The 24117-nt window shown below is 39.8% G+C and overlaps 2 protein-coding genes across 5 annotated transcripts in view; one reads left to right on the top strand and one right to left on the bottom strand.

Annotated features, from left to right (window-relative positions):
- Positions 1-24117, top strand: part of LOC109039801 (UPAR/Ly6 domain-containing protein bou) — a 155721-nt gene that overhangs the window by 122748 nt on the left and 8856 nt on the right. The window lies entirely within an intron of this gene.
- On the bottom strand, positions 1557-23152 carry LOC109039807 (cytochrome P450 4C1). Of its 4 annotated transcripts, none has more exons than XM_072296099.1 (13): positions 22886-23152; positions 22067-22307; positions 21174-21280; positions 19847-19940; positions 18738-18923; positions 17038-17104; positions 14443-14569; positions 11781-11853; positions 10318-10427; positions 8300-8368; positions 5158-5329; positions 3488-3667; positions 1557-1963 (listed from the first exon to the last, which is right to left on the bottom strand). In XM_072296099.1, exons 2-13 carry the CDS (start codon positions 22227-22229, stop codon positions 1806-1808), a joined length of 1506 nt encoding a protein of 501 aa, XP_072152200.1. In that variant the 5' UTR covers positions 22230-22307; positions 22886-23152; the 3' UTR covers positions 1557-1805. The 4 variants fall into 4 exon arrangements, with proteins under 4 accessions (XP_072152200.1, XP_072152199.1, XP_018911027.2 ...); XM_072296098.1 differs by having other exon boundaries at positions 22067-22333; XM_019055482.2 differs by having other exon boundaries at positions 22067-22333; positions 22840-23152.

Consider the following 24117-nt stretch of genomic DNA (forward strand, 5'->3'; position numbering starts at 1 on the left):
CCGGCTGTATAGTTTTTTATCGCTTCGTGTATAGCCCTACAGCCAGCTATATGATTTTTTATCGCCTTCTTCAGTCGGCTATAAGAACTCCTATGGTATTTTGAATCGCAGCTCCCATGGCCAATTTTTACTAGGGTGCCATGTCCTCTCGCGACAGTATTGATGATAACTCGGGTCGATTTCTTTTAACAAATGGCCCGATTTACACCTTTCATATCCTGCTGGATATCTAATTCTCAGGACCTTTTAACGGAGGATATGGATCCCCATCATTAATATAAACTTCGAAGGATTCTGCCTTTTTCTATTTCACTCGAGGGGAAGTGTCCCCTCCCGGACTCTCTTCCCCACCCGGTGACTGACGCTGCGCTGTGCTGAACGGTTCAGCCTGAACCTTTCCCCTACGTCTGACCGTTCCCCACTCCTCTGTCAATCGAACCATATGCCACCGCTTACGTATTGTCGCTCGCCCACCCAGGTACCTACCGGCCAGCGGTCAGTTGATGATAAATCTCGCTCATGCTCCTACGCAGCTACGCATTGATTACCTACGCCAGCGAATTACTTTCCAAATAATTAGAATTTCTTCGATAATAGTTTTCTTTATTTATTCGACGGTATTTTTTCTCTGTTCTACTGTGATTTCCTTGGTTCTCTACTGTGTTTGACTGTGTTGAAATTTATATTAATACTCACACGGAGAAAAAACTTCGTGCATGGGACCCGACGTTGAGATCATATGAATCTCTTAAAACTTGAGGTCCAGCTGCCGAAATTCGGGTCAGAAATCTGAAACACTTCGGTATGCACCGAGTACTTCAGATGTGTGACCTGAAACCTTCGGTATATACCGAACTACTTCAATTGTCTGACCCGAACTTCGGCAGATGATGGACCTTAACTTTTCGGATGCGTGATCCGAAAACTTCAGAGATCCATATGATCTCACAATCAGCTTCGGGTTCCATGCACAAAATTTTTTTCTCCGTGTTTCCTTATAGGGGACGCAACTAAAATTTCAGTAAATTTTTTCAGAAAAGTAAAAAAAAAAAGTGGCTAACAATGGTTCCTCACCTTCTCGTGGTGTTGGCTGTTTTTACTAAGCGGGAACCGTCCATAAGATATAGTCTATTTCTTGCCCTGCCATTATTATTCTACAAGTTAATTGTGGAATGAGAACTTCATAATGTTTTCTATGAAATCTTCAAAATATAGTGATAAAAAATTTGCAACTACTACAAAATCGGCTCGCGAAGCGAGCCGAATGTCACTCGCGCAGCGAGTGACTGGGGGTCCAGGGGGCGTAGCCCCCGGCTAGGCGTGACGGGCGCGCGAAGCGCGCCCAGAACGGCTAGTATACCCATAAACCTAACCATGTATGGGGTATCCACACCCTCCTTTTTTAAAGAATATCATTCCGATATTCGTGACAAGTTTTGGGTTGAAACAGGTTTAAAATAATGAGATATACCGGAGAGTCTTTTTCATACTCATGCTCCCCTTTTTTGTAATTTCAAATAAGTTTTAGGATACAGCACAAAAGTCACAACTCAAAATTTTAATGTGTCAGCTGTTTTATTTGTATGCAAGGCTGAGATTACACATTCAAGACACACTTAAATGCCGACACGTTCGTAATGTTTCTGGGTTAAATAAAATGTTAAAAGCCTTCTTTGAGAATAATTTTAGGTACCTACAAAGAAGTTTCCCAATTGCTATCACTTTGAAAATTGTCAAACATTTGAATACACTAAAATATTTTTCGTGACCGTTGAGTTTACAGCAGCCATACGTCTAAAAAGGTGTTATCGTCGTTTGATTTTCACATGAATGCCCGAGTCAGTTTTCAGCACTATTTCTGTTATTAAATACAGCTCCGTTTGTGTCTCGGATGGAAGGAAAATGAAATTCCTCGCGAGATTAGAAAGTCCCACTTTCAGCTCATTGTAAGCGTATTTCATACCTGAAACATATTTACACAAATGCTTGATTATTATTTCAAGGAACTTCAATGTTTTCCTCTTTAAAGAAATGTTCAAAATCAATTCGTGATTATAAAACGAGGGTCATCTAAAAAGTAAGGTCTCCCGTAGATTTTCTCGCTAATTAATAATATTGTATTAAAAAAAAAAAAAAAAAAAAAACCAGACACATCTTTTGATTTACCTATATAATATAAGTCTCCATTTAAAAAAAAAAATCAATCACAAAAACGCACAGGAAAGCAATTTTTCTGCGCCACCATCCACGTCATTGCACTCACAGCCGCGCCCAGAGTTAAGAAATTTCATGAAAGATTATAAAAAGAAATTTCATAATGAAATTTCGTGAAATTTCATTTAACACGCAGTATTCAGGATTAAACCCTTGAAACTTATGAATCTCCTTAAGTTCATTTGTATGCACGTGGTAAACTGTGAAAGGGAACTTTAGAAATGCCCAGAAAGTTGAGTAAAACAGCAAAAACATAATTTTGAATTTTTTTTCTTAAATTTTGGTTGAACACACAGCGCACAGCCGTACCGGTTGAACACCAAAATAAATTTTACGGATAAAGTAAGACGTTAGCTTTCATATTTGGAGCAAAACAAATTTCTTGACTATAAAGAATCCGAGTACTAAGTACCCCCTAATAGTATATCCTTCTTTTTTTTGTACAAAAGGGAGGGAGGGATCTTGAACTATCTTTGAAACAATTTAAATGTTTTTTTCATTTGTTTCTGATTTTTTTCAGAAATTAACAGTTTGAAATTTGAAGTTAGGGTCCCCGGTCCCCCTCCCCTTGATGATCCAGAACTGCCAGAAGAGAAAGAGTAAGAGAATACCAGAAGAGAAAAGCTGAGAGAAGACCGCGCTCCAACTGGTCTAATTGACGAATATTATTCTCTTTAAAAATAAAAACAAATTCTAAGGGTTTTGTACTCACTTTTTCTTCCCGATGGGATTATCAATCAAGCCCGATAAAATGACCAACCAAAATTTCAAAACAAATTCTGTTAGAAAAAATAAGCATTTTTGACATTTTGTCGGTCGAAAGAAATTTCATTGGGAAAAAAGAAATTTCATGAAATTTCTTGTGAAATTTCATGAAATTTCATTCGATGAAATTTCTTTTAGCAACTCTGGCCGCGCCGGAACCCGAAAACTCTGCTTCAAAAATGTTGTATGAGAATCTCCTATAATTACGTGAATAATGCACGTAAAAATGTATATTGCAGGGAAAATAATGCAGTTTACTTTTGCCTCGAACATAAAGAGGTTCAAATGACTACATTATTTTAAACAATTTTTCTGGATAGCTTTTATCTATAATAAGTAGTCTGATCAAACTCTTGCGAAAGGTGACAATATCATGTCATTATTTTTCACGCATGACAGAATTAATTGTTTTTTTTTATGGTTGACAAAAATACTTATTTTATCAACGTCGTATATTAATGCGTGGCCATTTCACTACTGCAAATCACAAGCAATACATTTAACTCACCGATACAATCCCTGGATCCTCCTCCGAAGGGTAAAAACGAATACGGGTGTCTTTTCTGCACATTTTCTGGCGAAAAATTATCTGGATTAAAAACTGACGGATTTGGGTACAGTTGCGAATCATTGTGCATCCGGTGCAACCATAAAACAATATCAGCGTTCTGTGGAATTATAAGGCCATCTGAAATCACAAAGCAAGTTGGTAACTTGATCCCTCAAACTACAACCTTTGGCGAAGCGTTAAATGCTTATCTATTCCATGGATCAGAAGTATATTACTTCCCAAGTAGCGCAGTGCAACGAAAATATTGAAATTAAATTGCAATTTGCACTCAATCAATGTGTGTCCCTTGCCGGGACAAAGCAGTAGAAACCACGTAGAGCGCGCACCGTGCTGTGGGCGCAATGCGTGAAGTATTCCTACAGTCTTGCAGGCGCTAATATGCGTTTACAGCCGGCCGCACTGTGTATTGTGCGATTATTTGAACTCGCAATGGAATAATGGCGGCATCGAATAATGAGGCTTAAAAGACACATGTTGTGTTTCGACGCCGTATGAGCATTCCAAAGTTGCCTCGTTTCTCTAGATAAAATATATTTTCCAAGAAGAGTTAAAAAAGTTCTCTATATTATGTTCGCTTTTTTAGATTGGATGGACCATATGTATGTTAGACAAGGTAAGAATTTAAGCACTATATATGCTAAATGATTCTTCACCAAACTTCCACGTAAAAACATGATTTGCGTAACAAAAATTACTGAAATCAACTCCTTGCTAAGATGTTAAGGTGATTCGTCAAGCTCAAGTGACGTGGTCGAACTGGCATGCGATATATCGCATCTTTTAGGTCAAAAATCTCGGCAGATTTTGAATTTTCAGCAAGAAAAAGGACGATAGCCCCTGCGCATGAGCCTAAAGAATCATTCTAATCCCAAAAATCTGCAAAATTCCGAGAAATGAAAGCAGAATAGTGTTTGGAAAAAAACCTCGCATTCGATACAGAAATTGATGGCTGAATCGAATGCGAGGTTTTTTCCAAACACTATTCTGCTTTAATTTCTCGGAATTTTTATTAATTTTTGGGCTTAGAATGATTCTTTAGGCTCATGCGCAGGGGCTGTCGTCCTTTTTTTCGTAAAAAATTCAAAATCGACCGAGATTTTTGACCTAATCGATGCGATATATCTCATGCCAGTTCGTCCACGTCACTTGAGCTTGACGAATCACCTTAACAGTTTTTTGGTTACGGGAAATTTGAATTGCCCAGTCACAGGGAAAACAATACCCTGCGCGAGTCAAATCGCGCACTACAACGCCTTTAGCAGACTACTCAATCGAGCATTGTTTCTTTCCACCCTGTGTTGTTCAAAGTGTGAACAACTTGCCACAGCTGATCCAAAGCGTCCAGCTTGAGGTTGCCATATTTTCATATTGCTAAGACTCTCATAGTTACGTTCAGCGTGCAATTGAATCCAAGTAAATTATTCTCTCTTCCATGAGCGGAAAGTTTGAATTTATTCATAAAGAACGTCATCACCATGGTTAGGAGTTGATCTAGGGTAAGAATTTGAGCGATCGAGAGCCTCGTTGCCTCTTGGTCAAGTTGAAGAACAAAGTAAAGATACGGTCATGATCTTCGTTTCAAATGAAAAGAAAAAAAAATTACTAACTTTTCAATTGTAAGTCAGCGTTTGCGCAGCGACCTATCATTGGGACGGACGAGTACATTCGTAATGTTTCTTTGATGACTTGCTCCAAGTACTTCATTTCTTGCAAGTCTTTGAGACTTGGAGGTCTGTCACTTCCTCCTAGGATTGCATTGATTTCTTCGTAAATCTTCTCCTGAAAAAGCGCATGAAACGGGATTAGTGCCTGAGGGTACGTAGTAAGGAAGAGAGCCTGCGTATCAGCCGATTTTCATCTTGAAAATAAAGAATTCTTGAAAACCACGAGAACTCAGTTTTTTGCGAACATTTTTGAGGGAGTGGAGGGGGGAGAGGGCTTTCCTCTTAGCTCCGCCTTTGTCGAATAAGTCACCCACACAGCGTCGCGCATCGTCCGTCGTTTCTTATTGCCCGAGCAAACAAGTAAAAAGTTTCGAAGCCCTGTGGGCTAATCTTTGAACATAGACATAGAGCACATGGACGGAGTTAAACAGAAAGGAACCAAGCCACATCGGGACCGAACCGAGAAAAAGAGGTTTAAAGTTTGGCTCCTGCATAAGACTCAATGTAAAAGATAAACTTCAAGTTCAATTTCTGCAAAATTTGCTCCAACAAAAACTTTGAATTTTCGGCGATAGATAGTAGAGCAGTGGTTGAGTTCAAAACCACTCGTAACTCAATTTTTTCCAAAATGTGGGTTGGTTCCTTTCTGCTTATCTCAGTCCACATAGAGTCGTAATGTAAACGAGACAGCTGGCGCCTTTTTTAAGCATTTTCCAGGTCCCTAATTCCGAGACTCCTGCGTGTCACCCCGGGTCACTTTTTCGATATACAATCGATTGCTTTCGATACATGGGGACCCGGCCAGCTGATGTAAAGAGGATAGGAAATTACTACATATTCCGCATTGCCATTTTGGATCGAAAAAGTGACCGAAGCTCGCGGCGCACACCAGCGGGCTGATTATTGAAATTTATAGACAAAACGATAGACAAAAAAGACATTGGAAGTATAGAGCGATCCTATTGGTTAAAATGGATGGCTCTTAGAAACTAAGGTAGAAAATGATGGACTAACTACAGGGTCCCTCGTGGATTAATTGTCATTTAGTAGGTAAATCACCTACTTCCTTTGTCCATTGTAACCACCCACTTCCACCAATAAGCTCCCTCCATACCCCTCTCGCCTTCTTTGTCCATAGCTTTGTCTATCAATTTCAATAATCAGCCCGCAGGCTCGGAACTCGTTGACAAGAACATGGCGCCGATAGACAAAGCGATAGATGAAGAAGACAATAAAAGGGAAATGGAGCGATCTCCTTAGGTCTGGTTACGCGATCAAATTGAGCCACCAAATTGGGCCTCTCATTGGTCGCATCCTCACCTCAGGTCTTTTTCCACCATTCAGAGCTTCAGTTTGATGGCTATATTTGATCGCGTAACTGGACCTCTTAGTCAGTGGCGTGCGGTGGGTTTGGTGATAGGGCAAGCTCTAGCGTTCGCCATCCAGGGGGGGGGGGGGGTGGTTTAACGTAGCCTCTTTCCCCTCCTCAGGGAGCCTCCCTAGAAAATTCTTAAAATTTTACTCTATTTGCTCTGTTTTGCGGATGAAATCTGATGGAACGTCTTGAAAAACTGTGGTTTCATTTCTTTCTCTCTTACTTATGATTTCGTTTACTCAACTTGTTTCGAATGTTATTGAGCAGTGGAGGACGGCTCCATGCTCTTAAATCCTAATTTTGCCATGCCACTTATTTGAGGTATCATAGTCTTTATTCTATGACATTTAGAATTTTTTGAGTTACTTAAAATTCCCCCAAAAAAACAGCTTTCTGCGTTTAAAACATGATTGTGAAATTTTTCTAATTCATCACCAATTGATCCAAGTGAGCGACATTTTATAGAATTTAAGGGCATTTGCTCCGGAGGAGCAATTACGACCGCGACGGAAAGAGGGAACAAGATAGCGCATCGGAGGCAGAAGCAGCGCGCTGCGGTGACGGGCCAGGAGATGGCCAAGAGAAGCGAGCTGCGATCGCGCAGCGAAGGGCTCGGACTCGGAACGTACCGCACTCCCCGCCTGCCTTGATTCCGCCGCTGAGCAGTGGCGCTTCGCTCAGCTGATCGCAAGCGACTCTCCAGCGCATGAGTTGGCCCGTGTTCAGGCCGCGCAGCGCGCTGCGCCACCTCCATCCTCTCTGCCGCTTTCCTACTTTCGTGGCTCTATACGTATTTCTGTCTCTTTCTCTTTCTGTTTTTAATGCAATTTACTTACTGAACACCTTATAAATTATATTTGCTAAAATGTAAAACATGTATTAGGTGTAATTTTCTTCTTTCTCTTGAAATCTTTGGGCAAGCAGTGCTTGCCTTGCTTATCCGGACCGCACGCCACTGCCTTAGTTGAAGCGGACACTTACAGTGGACACAGAAAGTAAGTAATTGACTAACAACAACACACGAGAGACCCCTCGGCTAGCCCATCCTTTCTCCCTTTAGTCTATGGGGGCCACCCTTTTCAACCAATATATCACTCCACTTTTTCCTCTGTCTATCGCTCTGTCTACCAATTTCAATAAACAGCCCGCAGACCATTTCTCACAATCTAGCCTCTTTGTCTCACGGAATAACGGCACGTACAGTCCCCAACTTTTATCTTTGTTTCGTATCAACCCTTAAACTTTCGTTTTCGCTGGATTGTGAAGGTTGTGCTTTTCCAAAAAGTTCATTCTTCTCCAAAATCTGAAACATTCTTCACGTTTACGGCGATGCGCAGATCGAGATGGGGTATATTTTTTGAAATCTATCTCCCCTCACATACCATTACTGACCACCTCAATCATATTTTCGGCTCTCACGCCTTACGGATATCATTATATATAGCGAGAGACAAATGGACTGCATTTTGCAATTTGGAACTATAAATTCTGGCCCGGTTTAACAACAACGTATGTACCATAGTTTCCTTGTATGCACATAAGTGTTTTTTCAGATGAGCCAGAATTTATGATTCCAAATTGCAAAATGCAGTCCAGATAGCTCCATACTGGCAAGTCAAAGAGACGGAGGAGCATCAAATTTAGAACTTACACACTATAGAGTCATTGGTTGTTTTTGAAAACATGCATGCAATGCTGGTAAGTCCTCACCTGAACCTCTGGATGCTTTGACAGCAAATGCAAACAAAACGATGTCGTCGCAGAGACTGTATCATGTCCCTTGAAAAGAGGAAGTAAGACAAATTAAGTAAAAAAGTGAAGATTTCAAAATAAATTAATTGCCAATAAAATAAGGGGAATAATTAATTGCCGCGCAAAAAGTAGCTGCTTTACTTTATTCAATTATTCATTGAATCAATTTCATAAGATATCGATTCGCGTTATTTTCGATGCCTTATTTTTATGGAGGATTTACTCATTCTCTGAGATCTTCAATGTCGAAAATTTTAAATCAGGAATTTTTCAAAACCATACAAGGGAGCTGTAAAATCTACATCTCTACATCAATTTTTTTAACATTCAAATTATGCACAGTTGTGCGTTTTACTAGCAGGAGAGCTCTGCATGATTGCTGCATGCCTGGCTTTAGAATTGGTAAAAAAAATGGACGACATTCCCCAATACTAGGCTAGTCAAAAAAGTGACAGCGCTACTCAAAACGTGATGGGGCAACATTGTTTCCGTGATTTAAGCGAAAAAAATTAAGGACGCTTGGTTTTTTTTAGCGGCAACATCTTGATGCAACTGTTCGTGCTCAATGGATGTCCGTGTTGCGTGCAAAAAATTGAAGGCGCTCTTCTTAGGTAATCACAACGCCGGCAGGATGCAACTATTCGTGTTCAAGGGATGTCCGTGTTGTGTGCAAAAAATTGAAGGCGCTCTTAGGTAACCACAACGCCTGCAGGATGCATTTATTCGTGTTCAAGGGATGTCCGTGTTGCGTGCAAAAAATTGAAGGCGCTCTTCATAGGTAATCACAACGCCTGGATGCAACTATTCGCGTCAAGGGATGTCCGTGTTGTGTGCAAAAAATTGAAGGCGCTCTGCTTTTCTTTATCACACCGCGCAACGCCGCAACGTCTACCTTCAACCATTCATCCCTACTCAAGAACTATTCTTGATGCGTTCAGTTCCTTTCTATGTTCACCTTAGCAAATCTTAGACTTAAGGTTCGCCCATACCCAAGTTGCAGCAGTGATCGCGATAAATTGCAATTTTATCGGTCGGTGATCGCAATTATATTGGTATCAATTCCATACATTGCCTACGTCGTCCATGTCATTAATGTCGTACATGTATGGAATGCGAAGTAAAATTTACGATGCATACGGCGATTAAATCGCCATCCAATTTTGGTTCAATAAAATCGCGATCAATTTTCTACGACAAAATCGAAATTAAATCGCTATATATTGCAATTTTTGTTTGGATGATATCGCGATAAATTGCCATTTTGCCGAGCGATAAATTTGCAATTTTATTGCGATAAGATCGAGGATAATCGCTCATGCAGATGTCGATTATTCCAGCGATTTTATCGCCGATTAAATCGCTATATATTGCGATGATAAAATCGCCAGGATCATTAACATCTGAGCGATTATCCTCGATCTCATCGCGATAAAATCACGCTTTTATCGCCTGACAATATTCATCGCGATATTTTCAAAATTTAAATGGCGATTTTATCGACGAAAATTGATCGCGATTTTAACGAACCAAAAATTGTTATGCACAGCAATTAAATCGCCGTACATGGCAATTTTTTATTCGATAATATCGCGATAAATTGCCACCAATATAATCGCGATGACCAACCGATAAAATCGCTATTTATCACGATCACTGCTACTTGGGCTGGGATACTGGCACCGCTGCAGTATGTTGCCAACGGAATCAACCTGATTGATTTCCGAAAACCCTATGGCAATTACTCACGGAATTTATATTGTGCCTAAGGAGTCCGCAGCCTTTCCTGTTCTTCCTAATTAAATGCAGTCTGCATCTCACCCGTATAGTATTTAAAATTTCATCCCTTATTTGCACCATAGGGACTTTTAAAATGAGTCACAAAATGCCGAGAGAATAATTCATTTCGATTCATTTGTCTGACATGATAAAGCACCTATAGGGTAAGGTATTAAGAAAGAAATGCAACTTCCACTTACGGCAAACATGAGCGTATTGACTTCATCTCGGATTTGTTGATCCGTGAAAGAACTGTCCTCTTTTTGAATATGAAGCATAAGATCCAAGAAAATCAATCGCCTTCTCTGTCCTAAAAAGAAACACGCTATTAGCGGATCCAGCAAGTTGGCAACATTGTTTTTCTCCATTTAAACCCATGGAAATGTATCGATTCTTGAAGGGGTCAGGTGCTCCGACAAAAATCGATTATTGAACATAGGTTTAAAGGTAGGGAATTCGGTGTTGCCAAATTACTGGACCCGCCTCTGAAACACGCCAGAGTAATGAGATAAATCGGATGATATTTCAAATTATTGAATATTTCATTACTCTATATGCTGAGAGTTTTCTCACCTTAAAGAAGCACGCATGCATTTCCATGGAATTTTATTGCCTTGAAAGTCTGAAAGCCATACATTGAAAATAATGAAAACTTGGTCGAAGACGAGGGAAGAGGAAACTAAATATTGTCACCAAAGAAGCATGACTTGGAATAGAGGCTGCCAGGCGCGGGCCAATACGCACCACGTGCTGAACAAAACGTTCTGTATCTTTTAATATGATTATGAATGAAGCAGCACCTCGCAGTAAAGTAGTATATGTATAAGTACTCACAAAAAGGAAAACAAATTACATATCGACGGTGTAAGTCGGCAATCACAAAACTCGTTTGCGGTGTCTGAAAATCTCCGCCTCTATGATATTTTTTTAAAAAGAGAACAGATTTTCATCAGTACTTGAAGTTTTTGCAAAATTTTCTTCGCACAGAAAAGAAAAACGACGGCAGTTTTAAAGAATTGCCGTTGAGTACTTTTCCGTTTAAAAAATGAAGTATGACAGGAAGTCTGCGACGCGACGTCGCAAACCGAGTTAAGTGATTGCTGACCTACACCGTCAATATATAATCAAGCCTCACAAAATCACGGTGCCAATGGTCGCCCTTCCTCCCATGGAGCTCAATGCGATGAAAATATTGAAATAAAATTGCGATTTATTGTTATAGAACTGAATTTTTTTTTTACCATGAAATTGCAACATTTTTACAGCATTTGGTCTGTAAATGCCCACTTTAAACAATTGATGAAGTGACAGCTCCGTATTTCGGAGAAGTACTTAGTGCAATGAAAAATTGCAACTTATTTCAATTTTATTTCAATAAATTTCAATACATGTACGCCTTCAATCAGTGGATAGGCAATATACACGACGCTGCGGTGCACTAGCAATAATGGTACCGTATGTAAGTACGATAAATTGCAATCTGTGTTACTTGGCCCCGTGTGATTGATGTACCTACATATACTTGTAAAAAATGTGCACAGCTATCGCCTTGGTGCACGTGTCCCTATTCACATTTGGCCCAAGCATATGTTACAAAATATATATAATTTAGAGCTGACTCCGTGTTAAAGAAGGTGCGTGATTGGGCCTCTCACCTACTTACCCTCTGCAAGGTGTTCATCGTTACCGTCTTCAACATCCCATTTTCTGCACTCAGCCCTTCGCGATCGAATAACCTGCAAAGGGTGCAAATCAATCGCTGATAGTACAAATTTGGTATTGAAGTTCGTTTGATTGGAATTGGATTTCATTCTTAACCAGTAATACTTACACCCCAAAATTCGTCGGTTTCCAAAAATCAGCAGCAGAAACAGATTAATTCTTACTCGAGGAGGCAACCAAAACATGTTTTTAGATCAATAATAATTGAAGCTATTAAAATTGAGGGGAAGGGGAAATTTACTCGGAGCCCACAACTCTTTTATGATACTTTTTCTTATGTGATACAATTGTTCACAATTTTCCAAGATGAGGAATAAGGACGAGTGGAGCGTTAATGCGGATGTCTAAAATACTGCGAACTTATTCAAGTTTTTCATTTTAAAAAGCATCTTTTCGACGGTGTAGCGACGTCCTGACGAGCGGCTTTCATCGACTTGCCACGCCTTCATTTACCGCTGGCCAGTCATGCTAGGCCAGGAGATTTCGGTTAATTTATTATACGGCCGGAATAGTCTCCGTATTTGCCGATCTATATCGGCAAAAAACGGTCTCTATTGACCGTTTATCCCCGGTAAAAATTGGCAACAGGAGCTGCGTTTCAAAATACCGTCGGAATGCTTATATATAGCCGGCTGTAGAAGGTGATAGAAAATCATATATCTGGCAGTAAAAAGCGAGGAAAATCATACAGACAGGCTGGACGATGCGATGAAAAATTATATAGCCGGGCTACAGTTCCCATCGCCGGCCTATGCTGCAGTTTATCGCCTGGCTGTAGCTTTATCGCCATCGGCTGTAAAAGGTAATAAGAAATTGTATGGCCGGCTGTAGAAGCTATATCTTACAGTCGGCTGTAGGTCTATAGTATTTTGGAACATACATCCTACTGCCCTGGTAAAAATTGGCGATAAGAGCTGCGTTTCGAAATACGATAGGAAATCTTATAGCCGGCTAAAGAAGGCTCCAGGAAATCATTAAGTTTGATACGGAACCACCTTAATATTTACAAAACACACACTGTATTTTCCTTTAATACATATTTTTTTTCATAAATTAAAATGAGAATAATCCATACAGGATGTGCAAACATTTCAATATCACGAGTCTAATAACGCTGACTCCGCCAGATTAAATATTAGAGCCTGACACAAAGCGGAGCGGCGACGCACTGGCGCCTACAAACCTAACAAGGATACTTCACGCATTGCGCAACGCGTGAAGTATCCCTGTTGGGTTTGTAGGCGCCAATGCGCGTTTCGCGATGGCTGCCCGCCTGCCGCGCCGCAGCGTGCCACGGCGCTTGAAGCAACTATTTCACACCAGAGGTATTGCACAGTATCATACGAAACTGAAGGCGCTCTAATATATTAGGAATGGCAGGCACCCATCAAAAGTACGGAGCTTTCCTCGCAAAATAAATCAAGATACTGCGGCCCAAAAAGAGAGCAGTAGTCCAAAACCTCACAAAGTCCTAGCATCCGTAAGTGGTAACGTTTAGCATACACTTTATCGCCTGCCTGTTGCTCAATCGCCATCGGCTATAAAAGGTTATAAGAAATTGTGTAGCCGGCTATAGAAGCTATTGGAAATCTTACAGCCGGCTGTAGGTCTATGGTATTTTGGAACACAGATTCAACTGCCAATTTTTACCAGGGATAAAATGGACTACATTTTGCAATTAGGAACTATAAATTCCAGCCCGGTTTAAAAACAACGAATATGCTTTTAGTTTCCCTATGCACGTATAAGTGTTTTTCCATAAGAGCCAGAATTTATAGTTCCAAATTGCAAAATGCACTCCAAATACGTAACGCTCTAGGAGGAGGAGAGTCGGAGAGAGCGTTGCATGCGGCATTTTGTTATTTGGACTGCATTTTGCAATTTGGAGCTATAAATTCTGGCTCATCTGAAAAAACACTTATGAGCACAGGGAAACTAATGGCACATACGTTGTTTTTAAACCGGGCCTGAATTTATAAGTAGTTCCTAATTGCAAAATGTAGTCCATTTTACGTGCTAAAGGATAAAGATCGAGACCTACATCACCGAAACGTTACGATGGGGTAGTGGGAGAATCTAAAAATCCGAAATTTAGCTTTACGTATTTTATGAACGGCCCCATAGTTTACAGCGTCTTTCAATATCTGGATACACCTTTATAGAAAATAATTGAAAGAGCAGTCCTGTTAACAATAAGCGAAAGAGAAAACCAGCATTCACTATTCATGATATCCACTGAAATAATAAGGATTTAAAATGGGTAGAAAATGGTGAGTCATGAGCTAGGGGAAATGGCAGATGAAGCATAAAATTTTCTTTAAAAATTCCACGTCGCTCCCATAAATAGGCATGACCATTATTAGAATGATGAAATTTTCTCAAGTTAATTTTCTATCTTTTCCATTTTTCGAAAATTGCTCCATCGTCACCGGGTTCGTATTATAGAGTAGCCAGTGGTTATAGCCTTTGCATGAAATCAACGACCGGTTCATAAAATTTCAAGGTTCCTGGTTCGCCGATAAATTGTGCAAATCAATCAAAAGTGAGGAATAGTTTTAATCACATGCCACATAAATATGTATCAGACGCGTGAATTCACTAACCTTTTCTGTAATGCTGTCAATGTAGCGTAGAAGTTGTTTTTCTCTCCTACCGAGAGGGTGTAAGTTGTAAAAAAGTTTGTTCTTAAAAAGAGGGACGAAAATTTTTGTGGCGAATATTGCGTTGAGCCTGTGGAAAGCAGAGAAATGCGTCAATTAAAATACCGCCAGATTTCGGTAAATGCGGTTGACCTTAAATATTTAAAATAATTTTAGTACACAGTGCATGGGGCTCAAAATAGTCAAAATTGTCGTACATTTTCGACGGGCCGGCCGGTTAGTCGTATGATCATGATTTAGGGATCTGGCCCATTTTAATTTGTTAGGCAAAACATTTTAAGCGGGACACAAATTTTCAATGACCTAGTCTGTTATGAATCGAGTGTAAGTCGGCAATCACATAACTCGGTTTGCTACGTCGCAGACTTCCTGTCATACTTTATTTTTTAAACGGAAAAGTCTCAACGGAAATTCTTTAAAACTGCCGTGATTTTTCTTTTTTGTGCGAAGAAAATTCTGCAAAAACTTCAAGTAATGATGAAAATTTGTTCTCTTTTAAAATAATATCATAGAGGCGGAGTTTTTCAGACACCGCAAACGAGTTACGTGATTGCCGACTTACGCTGTCGATATACGAAGTATATGGATTTAAGTAGCTTGTCCGATTAAAAATGTGCAACCTAACCGACCCTCAAGAAAGTTGGGGTCTGGGAACCACCGTAGCTTTCTTTGCGAGATAAATTAGGGAGGGTCATGACCTCGAAAGTCATTGTTTCCGGCCATATTTCAATTGGTTCCACCGACAGAAAAAATAAGACAAATTCCATAACATGATTTTTTCCGATTACAGCCATCGATACTCCGTTATAATAGGTAGGAAAAATTGAGGGCGCCTACATCAACGCCTGGATACAACTATTCGTGCTGAAGGGATGCCAGTGTTGCATATCCGCAAAATTGCAGGCGCTCTGCTTTTCTTAATGGGAACCCCAGGCCGCAGCAATCATATGTTTTGTGCTCAAGGGATATCCGTCTTGCTTTTAAATTTTGTTGGTCATAAATTAAGGGTGAGCACTTGAGCAATGCATTGCTGCGGTGTTGCCAAATAGTGCGATTTACGGAAAAACAGCCAGCCGAAAAAGAAGTAAAAACAAGTTGGAAAGGGACGGATCGTCCTCGAGGTTGCAATGGACCACTGAACAGGGTAAGAAATTAAGCACTAGAGCAGATGATTCCTTATCAAAATTATACGAAGGACATGTTGAACACATTGGAAATTTCCAAAATTGACTCACAATTGAAAAATAAATGTTTGCAGTTCACATTATGAAAATAAAAATCCGAACTTGCTGCTTGCGAAAAGACCTTAATCAATGAAAGTCAAATTAGGCATTGATATCAAACTGTATGTTGAGCAAATAATAACTATAGTGCTTGGTTCTGCTTAAAATTCCTTCCTTTCTGATGTAAGCTACCTTTAACCTTGTCAAAAAAAATTTAGTACACAAGAAGGCTCTTCCATTGAAAAATATATTCCGAGAGTGGTTTAGTGCTCGATTTCAATCAAGAAGCCTCTGTTTTTAGCAATCTTCTGAGCATCTTTCTTGTTAGCGAGGGGGTTGCTGTAACGTAGACAAGAACCACAAGTTCCTCACTCATGATAAATTCGGTAAGTTGCAAGACACACTTGGACGCATTTTACTGCCATGGCGCGAATACGACAAGGTTATGAGTGAAAAATAAAATGATAACTAATTGCAGTCAGGATGTCGCGATCAAGAAAAGCGGAGTGCCTTCAATTTTACGCGTATGCAACACGGGCATTCGTTGAACACGAGTAGTTGTATCCAGACATAGTATTTAAAAAACCAAGTCGTCTTCAATGGTTACCCACTTCTGATAACGAAATATTACGGCTATAATCGAAAAAAATGCGTGTCTTTTTCGCAACATTTAAAACCTCCGATCATAATTGACTTCATCGAGAAGAAACTAAAGTAATCAGAATACCTCCTTGAAATCTTCTTTATGTTTGAGAGAGTACCAACGAAAAATTCACAGTAAGTAAAACTATTTGTTGGACTCCAACCTTGCCAATCTCTCGGCCCACGTGTACCTACCTACAGTTCGTGCTTTCTCTCCTCCCTTCTCCTCCGCATATCTCTTTTTCCCTTTTCCCTTTCTTGCTTAATTTTTTCTCTTTTTCCCCTTTTGCCGCGGCTGGCCCACCGAAAACTTCCCAATTTCCCGGTGGGAAATCCACTTCTGCGGAAGAGGCTCTCAAAGTTTAAGAAGCATTCTCAACTATGACGCAGAAACTTTTAAAGCCCTGTGATCCTGTGAACAGAGTGCTCTGGAATCAGCACCATTTTTTTTTTTTTTTTTTTTTTTTTTTTTTTTTTTTTTTTTTTTTTTTTTTTTTGCGAGGTGTTGTTAAAAAGCAATCACCCTGAAGTCAGCGTGTTAAAGTGATAATCCTAGGTTTTACCATCTATACTGGATGGATTTTTACTATATTATCATCGTATCATATTTCAAGAGTCAAGTTTATTATCATAATGATAAAATATGACAACACGGGTAAATAAAAATACTTACTCGCCAACTGCTTTTGAGTAGAAATCATCGTCTGATATTGAGTCTAGGCTAATACCCATGGCTGTCTCTAAAAATAAAAAAAAAATAAAATTATTATTTTGCGGTTTATCAAAGAAACTTCGCAAGGAATAAAGATTACTGCATATGTACATATAACTGATATTTTCAGAAGCAATGCTAATTTGCCGGAAAACGAGGAGGAAAACCGCAAATTGTAAGAGACATTGGCGGATCCAGCAAATTGGCAACATCGTTTTTCTCCATTTAAACCTATGGAAATGTATCGATTCTTTGAGGGGTCAGGTGCCCCGACAAGAATCGATTATTTAACATAGCTTTAAATGGAGGGAATCCGGTGTTGTCAAATTTCTGGATCCACCTCTGGTAAGAGGTACGTAGAAACTTCTACAATTTTACGATGAAACATGGCTATTATTTCTATTGACAGTACGTATATTGAAATTTAAATTTTCAATACAACCGATTTCATGAGTATATATCATCCCTTTTTCATGTTATTAATTTTCAGAAAACAACCACGGTTTTTCGCGTACCTTTGCCTTACCTCCCACATAATTTCTGAGTATTTAAAAATCACAACCCTCACCAGGGCCGGATTTACCTACTTGCCGCACATGGGCCACCTGTATTTTGCCGCCCCATTCTCATTCGTTCTGAAACTTAAATAAAAACCATCAAGTGAACGTGCCGGAGGGGGCGGGTTGCATAAGACACGTTTACTCGTGTTGGACACATTTTTTGCAAAAAAATGTGCAAAACATAAATGTGGTTTAATAATTTTAACTTCCGCTGCCGCGGCGCGCTGACCGCACTGCCTTTGGCGCAATATGCGTGAAATATTCATGCACTCTTGTAGGCGCCATGCGTTTCCCGCCGACCGCTGCTGACCGCACTGTGTTTGACGCAATGGGTGAAGTATTCATGCAGTCTTGTAGGCGCTAATATGTGTAACACGCCGACCGCCGCGCCGAGGGATTTTCCTTTCAATCTCAAGTCCTCGTCATCATTTCACTCTGCGCCGCGCCGTTCCAGGCCAAATTGGGTGCTTGGTTCCTCTCTTAACCCGACTAATTAAAGGTGCTACCTCTTGTATCGCCGAAAGACGACAAAATTAGAAATTACCATACTCTCAGGAAATGAGAGATTTTGTCGCCTTTTCTCGTTTGCAATTTTTTTTTGAATCCGATTTTTTATACCTACGTTTGAAAAAAAGTCAAAAGCCGCCCCCCTAAATTTGCCGCCATGGGTCGCGGCCCATGTGGCCACCCCCTGGATCCGGCCCTGGCCCTCACTTTGCGGCGTTGCTTTTTTGTCCCATTTATTTTTTTGTAGACGATTCTTTTGTTTTCTTTAACCTGTAATGGAGAGATTCATATTTCTAGTGTGACCGAGGAAACTTGGTGGATTAGAGTCGGGATTAGAAGAAAAATTATATTTATTGCCAGTGATGCTGAAAAGTAGGAAAAAGTTTTACCTTTATTCCTTAATGCCAACAGGCGAGTATTCTATCATTGTTCAATGGTAAAACTTTTTCCACCTTTTCTGCATCACTGGCAATATACTATATAATTGTTCTTCTAATTAACTACCTAATAAGTGATGTAAAATGCAATCTCTCAATCAAACTTCGCGGAGCTTCATTTTGTAAATAAGCTTATAAGTATATTGATTGTACTTACCGCATATGTTTCGGAGAGCAAATTTAGCAGAGGGTTCGGTGATATCAACCTCCCCTTTATCAACAAAAGCGCTCATCTCCTCAATGAGCTTTTCGCTGTTTTTATGAAAGACTGGCACAAAATTTTCAATGATTTTCAGGTGAAATGCCGGTAACAAACGTCTCCTGTTCATTTTCCATTTATCCTCTGAAAAATAAAAGCAATCAGATATTTTTCTCTTGGTACCTAGCTTTTTCGAAAAATTTCTGAGGAGAATTTACACACTTTTCACGTATAGGCTACAAAGCAATATTTTATTAGAGGTTTATAAAGCATTATCATATGTACTCAATAACTGGTTATGAACATCTTTAGGTGCGAAAAACGCACCATGTGTGAACCTAAACAGAAGGGAAAATATAATCCACCTGAAGTTCGCTTTCAATTCCTCAAGATAGGCAACAAACCAGCTTGAGAGCGTGATTAGTTACTACTGTTCCTGACAATACGAATTATATCGCCTTATTTTTTTATTCAACCAGGAACGTTTTATAAGTGTATTTCTGAAGGAAAATACATCGTTTTTTTAATTCATTTTTATCATGACCGATAATTATGTGTGAGCGGTTTTTCACTGAAAAAAATAATGGTATATTGTTCAAACGTAGACATATAGTTCAACTACTTCAATTTATACTTTTTATGAGCTAATCAACAACGAATTAATTTAAACACCGTGAAATAGATTGAATTCACTATTTCAAAGTGTATAGTGGCAGTTATTGTGCGGCTGAATGACTGATTAGGAACGCGTGAGGCACACGTTGGTACTGATGGCTAGTGATAAAGAAGAAAATAGAAGCATCTGAGTGTGAAGGGTATTGTATTATTTGTCTCCTTCATATCGTGTTTACGTATTACTCAGGACAGGTGCTGTTAGGTCTGCGGTTTGGGACATTGTTTACAGGATTTTTGCACTGGCTCACAAGGCGTCGCCCCTCTGACGTAAGGGCGTATCTCGATTTTCACTTGGACCCTGTTGTCCATATAACACCATGTTTTCCAGGGCTCATGTCAGAATCGAGATACGCCCTTACGTCAGAGGAGCGACGAAGGGACGTCACGCTTACCTGGTCCTATGAGAAGACCCTCGCCTATCCAAGGTTTCCCTGCTATCATAGAATTTCTACTTTTAGTCAGTTGTTTACTTTTGCTCAGAATAAACTGGAAAAAAATAAGAAATAAAGAATCATTTCCTTGGGCAATAAACAAAGACATACTTACGCAAAACCTAACTTCTTCAATCTAACGAGAAAAAAATACTTCTTAGAACTGCATTCGACAATTTCTGCTAAAGATGCATTTAAGCTTTTTTAAAGATGGGTATGGAAATATCTTCTTTAAAGTAAATCGGGTCTGAGCCTCTCAGCATCACGTAATTATAGTACGGCGGTTACGTCCGGATTTTTACTTTTTGCCACCTTTACGGAAGCAGAATTTTTCTACCCCGCGACAATCGCGGTGGGAGAAATATTGCACCAAGGCGAGGGGAGGAGGGCTCCATCAAATATGATATTTTTTTGGAGCACGTTTGATGTATTTTTTATCAAATCTTACTCAAACTACTTTACCACTTCGTCTAATATGGATTGCATTTCGCAGAAAGGAACCAAGAGAATCGCCGTGTTGCTAAGATTGTGAAACTTCACCCTCCCCATAAGACTACTGTAATCGTGCAAAAATATGACATTAACGTGGAAATTTTTGTCTTAAATTTACATGTTTTATCGTGTAAAATAGTCAATTTTTATAGAAGATCAGGTTTTTCTTCCAAGACAAAACAAGTTACACAATCTTAGCAACATTGCAATGCTCTTGGTTCCTTTTGCAAAATGAAATCCATATTTCAAAATACAAATTGGAAAAAATTAAATAAATTAAAGAAAAACATGTTTTAAAATAATTTTCTCTCCCTCCGAGACTTGCTGCCCCTAGGCAACTACGTCTTGGTTGTCCGCTCTGTAAATCTGGGCGTTATGACGACGGGGGCGAAAGGCCAAAATCAGTGGCGTTGCGTGAATTGCGATACATCGATTGTTATGACATTTAAACCTATGAAAATGGATCGATAAACAGGGTGTTCGCAGCGAACACCTTAATAATCGATTATTTACCATAGGTTTGAATGGCATAACAATCGATGTACCGCAATTCACGCCACGCCACTGGCCAAAATACTTTAAGATGACCCCTGAAACTTTCCTGACTTGAAATCTCTTTGAGTTGAGGTATTGTCGATAGCTAATATGCCTGCTGAAATCACCGGTGTATACTAACTTAAAGCACACTCTCACGGATATCGACTTTCGTAAATCCTGTAAAGACATAATAATAGCGCTCATCGGCTGAATTTTTTCAAGCAATAATACCTAACTAACTAAAAAAATCAAATCTCACCTCGACATCCTCCGGGTCGGAGAGGAATATCATTAAATCCTGCCCAAGGAACATTCTAAATGTCCTTCCGTACTTATCAGCAATCCCACTCAACACAGAATTAATGCCTGCAAAAATTGGGAACAAAAATGCAATTAACGTGACAGGGTTGGAAACCATGGTGTTGATTCAACTGTTAAGGTAGGAAGAAGTTCCGGTACATATATTGACGTTTTATTTTGAGTAATTTTTTCTATTCTCTTTTTCTTGTACGGGATCACGCCGAATTTTTCCCCACTTTTAGCTGGTAAGCGGCAGTGACCGATTACAAAAATGAACATCCGTCCGTGATTTTTCTTTAAATTATAATCAACTAAGTGCTATTTCTTTGGTGACAAAGTGTCGCCAATTCAACACACAATATCGCGCGCGCGCACCGTCCCAGCTTGCCATCCCGTATCCCAGCCAGTTAGCCTTCAGTGAACTGAATAGGCAAAGTGAGTGGCTCAAGAGCCCCAATAGTTGCTTGTATGCGCCTTCCATAAGCAGGAGGGAACCAAGCCACACCAGCTATTGCCAAATTTAATTCGGCGTTTTAATTTTTTACATGAAAACAGTTGTGCGAATTTTTGTGCAATCAGTGAATTTTCTGCATAGTAGGTACAAAGCAAATTCCTTAAAATTTTCCACAGAATTCGCACAAACGTTCTTTTGCAAAGAATTCCAGTTAAATTTGGCAAAAGCCGATGTGGCTTGGTTCCTTTCTGCTTAACGCGGTTCAACTGGTTGGATAGCAAATTCAGAACCAGAATTCCGCGACATTTTTTGGAGCGCGGTTAACGAGGACGGACAGAACAAAGGAAAATTGAAATAAACATAAAATAATTAAATGTATGGAGAGGATAACAACTCACGTTTCGAGTCGACTCCAGCATTTGGTATATTTCCCAAGAGTGGATAAGGTTTTGGTCCTGGGATTAAGGCACCCAGGCGCTTAAATTTTGTTGAAGGTTGTACCAAATGCAGCACCCACGCCACAGCCGAAACGATGATCAGTAATATTGTGATCGAGATCATTGTTCTGGTGATGCACAATTTGTCACACCGAAAAACTGGAGATTCTTTGTAGATGGATTATTAAGACACAAAGACGACCTGGAAGGACAATTTTTTTGTTTTTGCTTTTTAAAAAAAGAAGAAGAAAAAAATCAGATACAGTTTTAGAATTAGTCCTCGCAATGAAATTCGACGTCCAGCTGAGTTTATTAATTTTTAGATGGTATTTTTTAGTCAGAATTCATCAATTGTTTGGTGCACTTTAGTCCGGGTTTTTCAAAATGTTTTCGATTTCTGTCAAGCCATAATGCGCATTTATGCGATTATTATCGTGTCAAATTGCATTTTAGCCAATTTCTCCTTATAATTGAATTTCATTATCCAATCTGAATTTTAATTAATTTATCTCTATATTAGCGGAGCCAGATCGTAGATAAAGTTAGGTTATTTAAAATTTAGGTACGACAGTCGGACTTCCTTGAGAATGTGAGAATGTGACAAGGCCATCAGCATGGAGATTTCATGGTTAGTGGTCACCGGATGGCGGGGGGGGGGGGGGGATTGTATCGTATCGCAAAGAAAATGTGTTAAAGTTAAAAATCCACAGTTTCCTGACACAATGTGCACTTACAACGTAAACAACATTATACATTTAGGAAATGTACATTGCAACTCACACCAGAGCGGCCGATGCTCCTGCACAATTCGCGTTTTCTGGCATTGCTCCTATTCATATTACGATATATCTGTCCGCAGAGAAGAATCAATTCACAAGTACTGGAGGCATATCTTCCCGCTTTGCTTTTGGAATAGTGTCTATCGAGCAGGGAGCAAAAATTAAAGCAACTAAACAAGCGTCAAATGATCGCGTCGCCGAATAGTGTCTTTTAAGTATATTGTGTTGCGAAACTGGACGGTGACGGTAGGCGAATCGCGAATGGTAGAGCAAGAAGCCGCATACGGCCCCCACTCTTTTTCTCCCCGTATATTCATCCATGTCCCCGTCCAACCATGTCCCCTCCCCCTCCTCGCTGATCAGCTTCAGCAGTGCTGCCAGACGGAGCAAATAATTTCCTTTCGTTTGATGCATTGGAGATGACGAGCTTGCGAGGAAAGCGCGTATGCGATGGCGCCGTCGAAGTTGGGCCCATGCACATGCGCACGTCGAACGAGGTCAATGAGAACCGTGATACAGGGCCTCCAAATAATACGGCTCCTCTCCGCAAGTTTTTGATTGGTCGCATTTAAGACAATTAACTACTGCAATAAACACTTACCTCTGCACAGAACGAGTATTTCCAAAAAAATTACTTTCATCTTAACATTGGAAGAATAGCCGTTACTCTTTACCGAGGATACCTAACCTCCTAGCTTATTTTTTGGCGGTGAAAGGTATGGGTAGGTGGTATTGGTCGCATCCATCTAGTGGTGCAAAACATTTCGACGGTGTAAGTCGGCAATCACATAACTCGGTTTGCGACGTCGCAGACTTCCTGTCATACTTTATTTTTTAAATGGAAAACTACTCAACGGAAATTCTTTAAAACTGTCATGATTTTTCTTCTGAATGCGAAGAAAATTCTGCAAAAACTTCAAGAAATAATGTCAATTTGTTCTCCTTTAAAAAAATGACGTAGAAGCGGAGATTTTCAGACACCGCAAACGAGTTATGTGATAGCAGACTTGCACCGTCGATTTGCAGTATCCCTATTAGTATTTTTCATCGGAAAAATCGCGATTTGTTGCGATTTTGTCGGCGATAAAATCGCTAAGATCATCAACATCTGAGCGCTTATCCTCGACCTTGTTGCGATAAAATCGCGATTTTATCGCCCGGCAATTTATCGCGATACTATTGCAACAAAAATCGCGATATATGGCGATTTAATTTCGATTTTATCGACGAGAA

The sequence above is a fragment of the Bemisia tabaci genome, chromosome 2 (genome assembly GCF_918797505.1).
Source record: "Bemisia tabaci chromosome 2, PGI_BMITA_v3".
Lineage (NCBI taxonomy): Eukaryota > Metazoa > Arthropoda > Insecta > Hemiptera > Aleyrodidae > Bemisia > Bemisia tabaci.

Excerpts from the sequence above, each read along its gene's own strand:
- LOC109039807 (XM_072296099.1), bottom strand. The coding sequence starts at position 22,229 with ATGATCTCGATCACAATATTACTGATCATCGTTTCGGCTGTGGCGTGG. Across the intron at positions 21,281-22,066 it reads TGCTGGAGTCGACTCGAAAC|GCATTAATTCTGTGTTGAGT; the intron begins GTGAGTTGTTAT and ends CAATTTTTGCAG. Across the intron at positions 17,105-18,737 it reads TGCTCTCCGAAACATATGCG|AGACAGCCATGGGTATTAGC; the intron begins GTAAGTACAATC and ends TTTTATTTTTAG.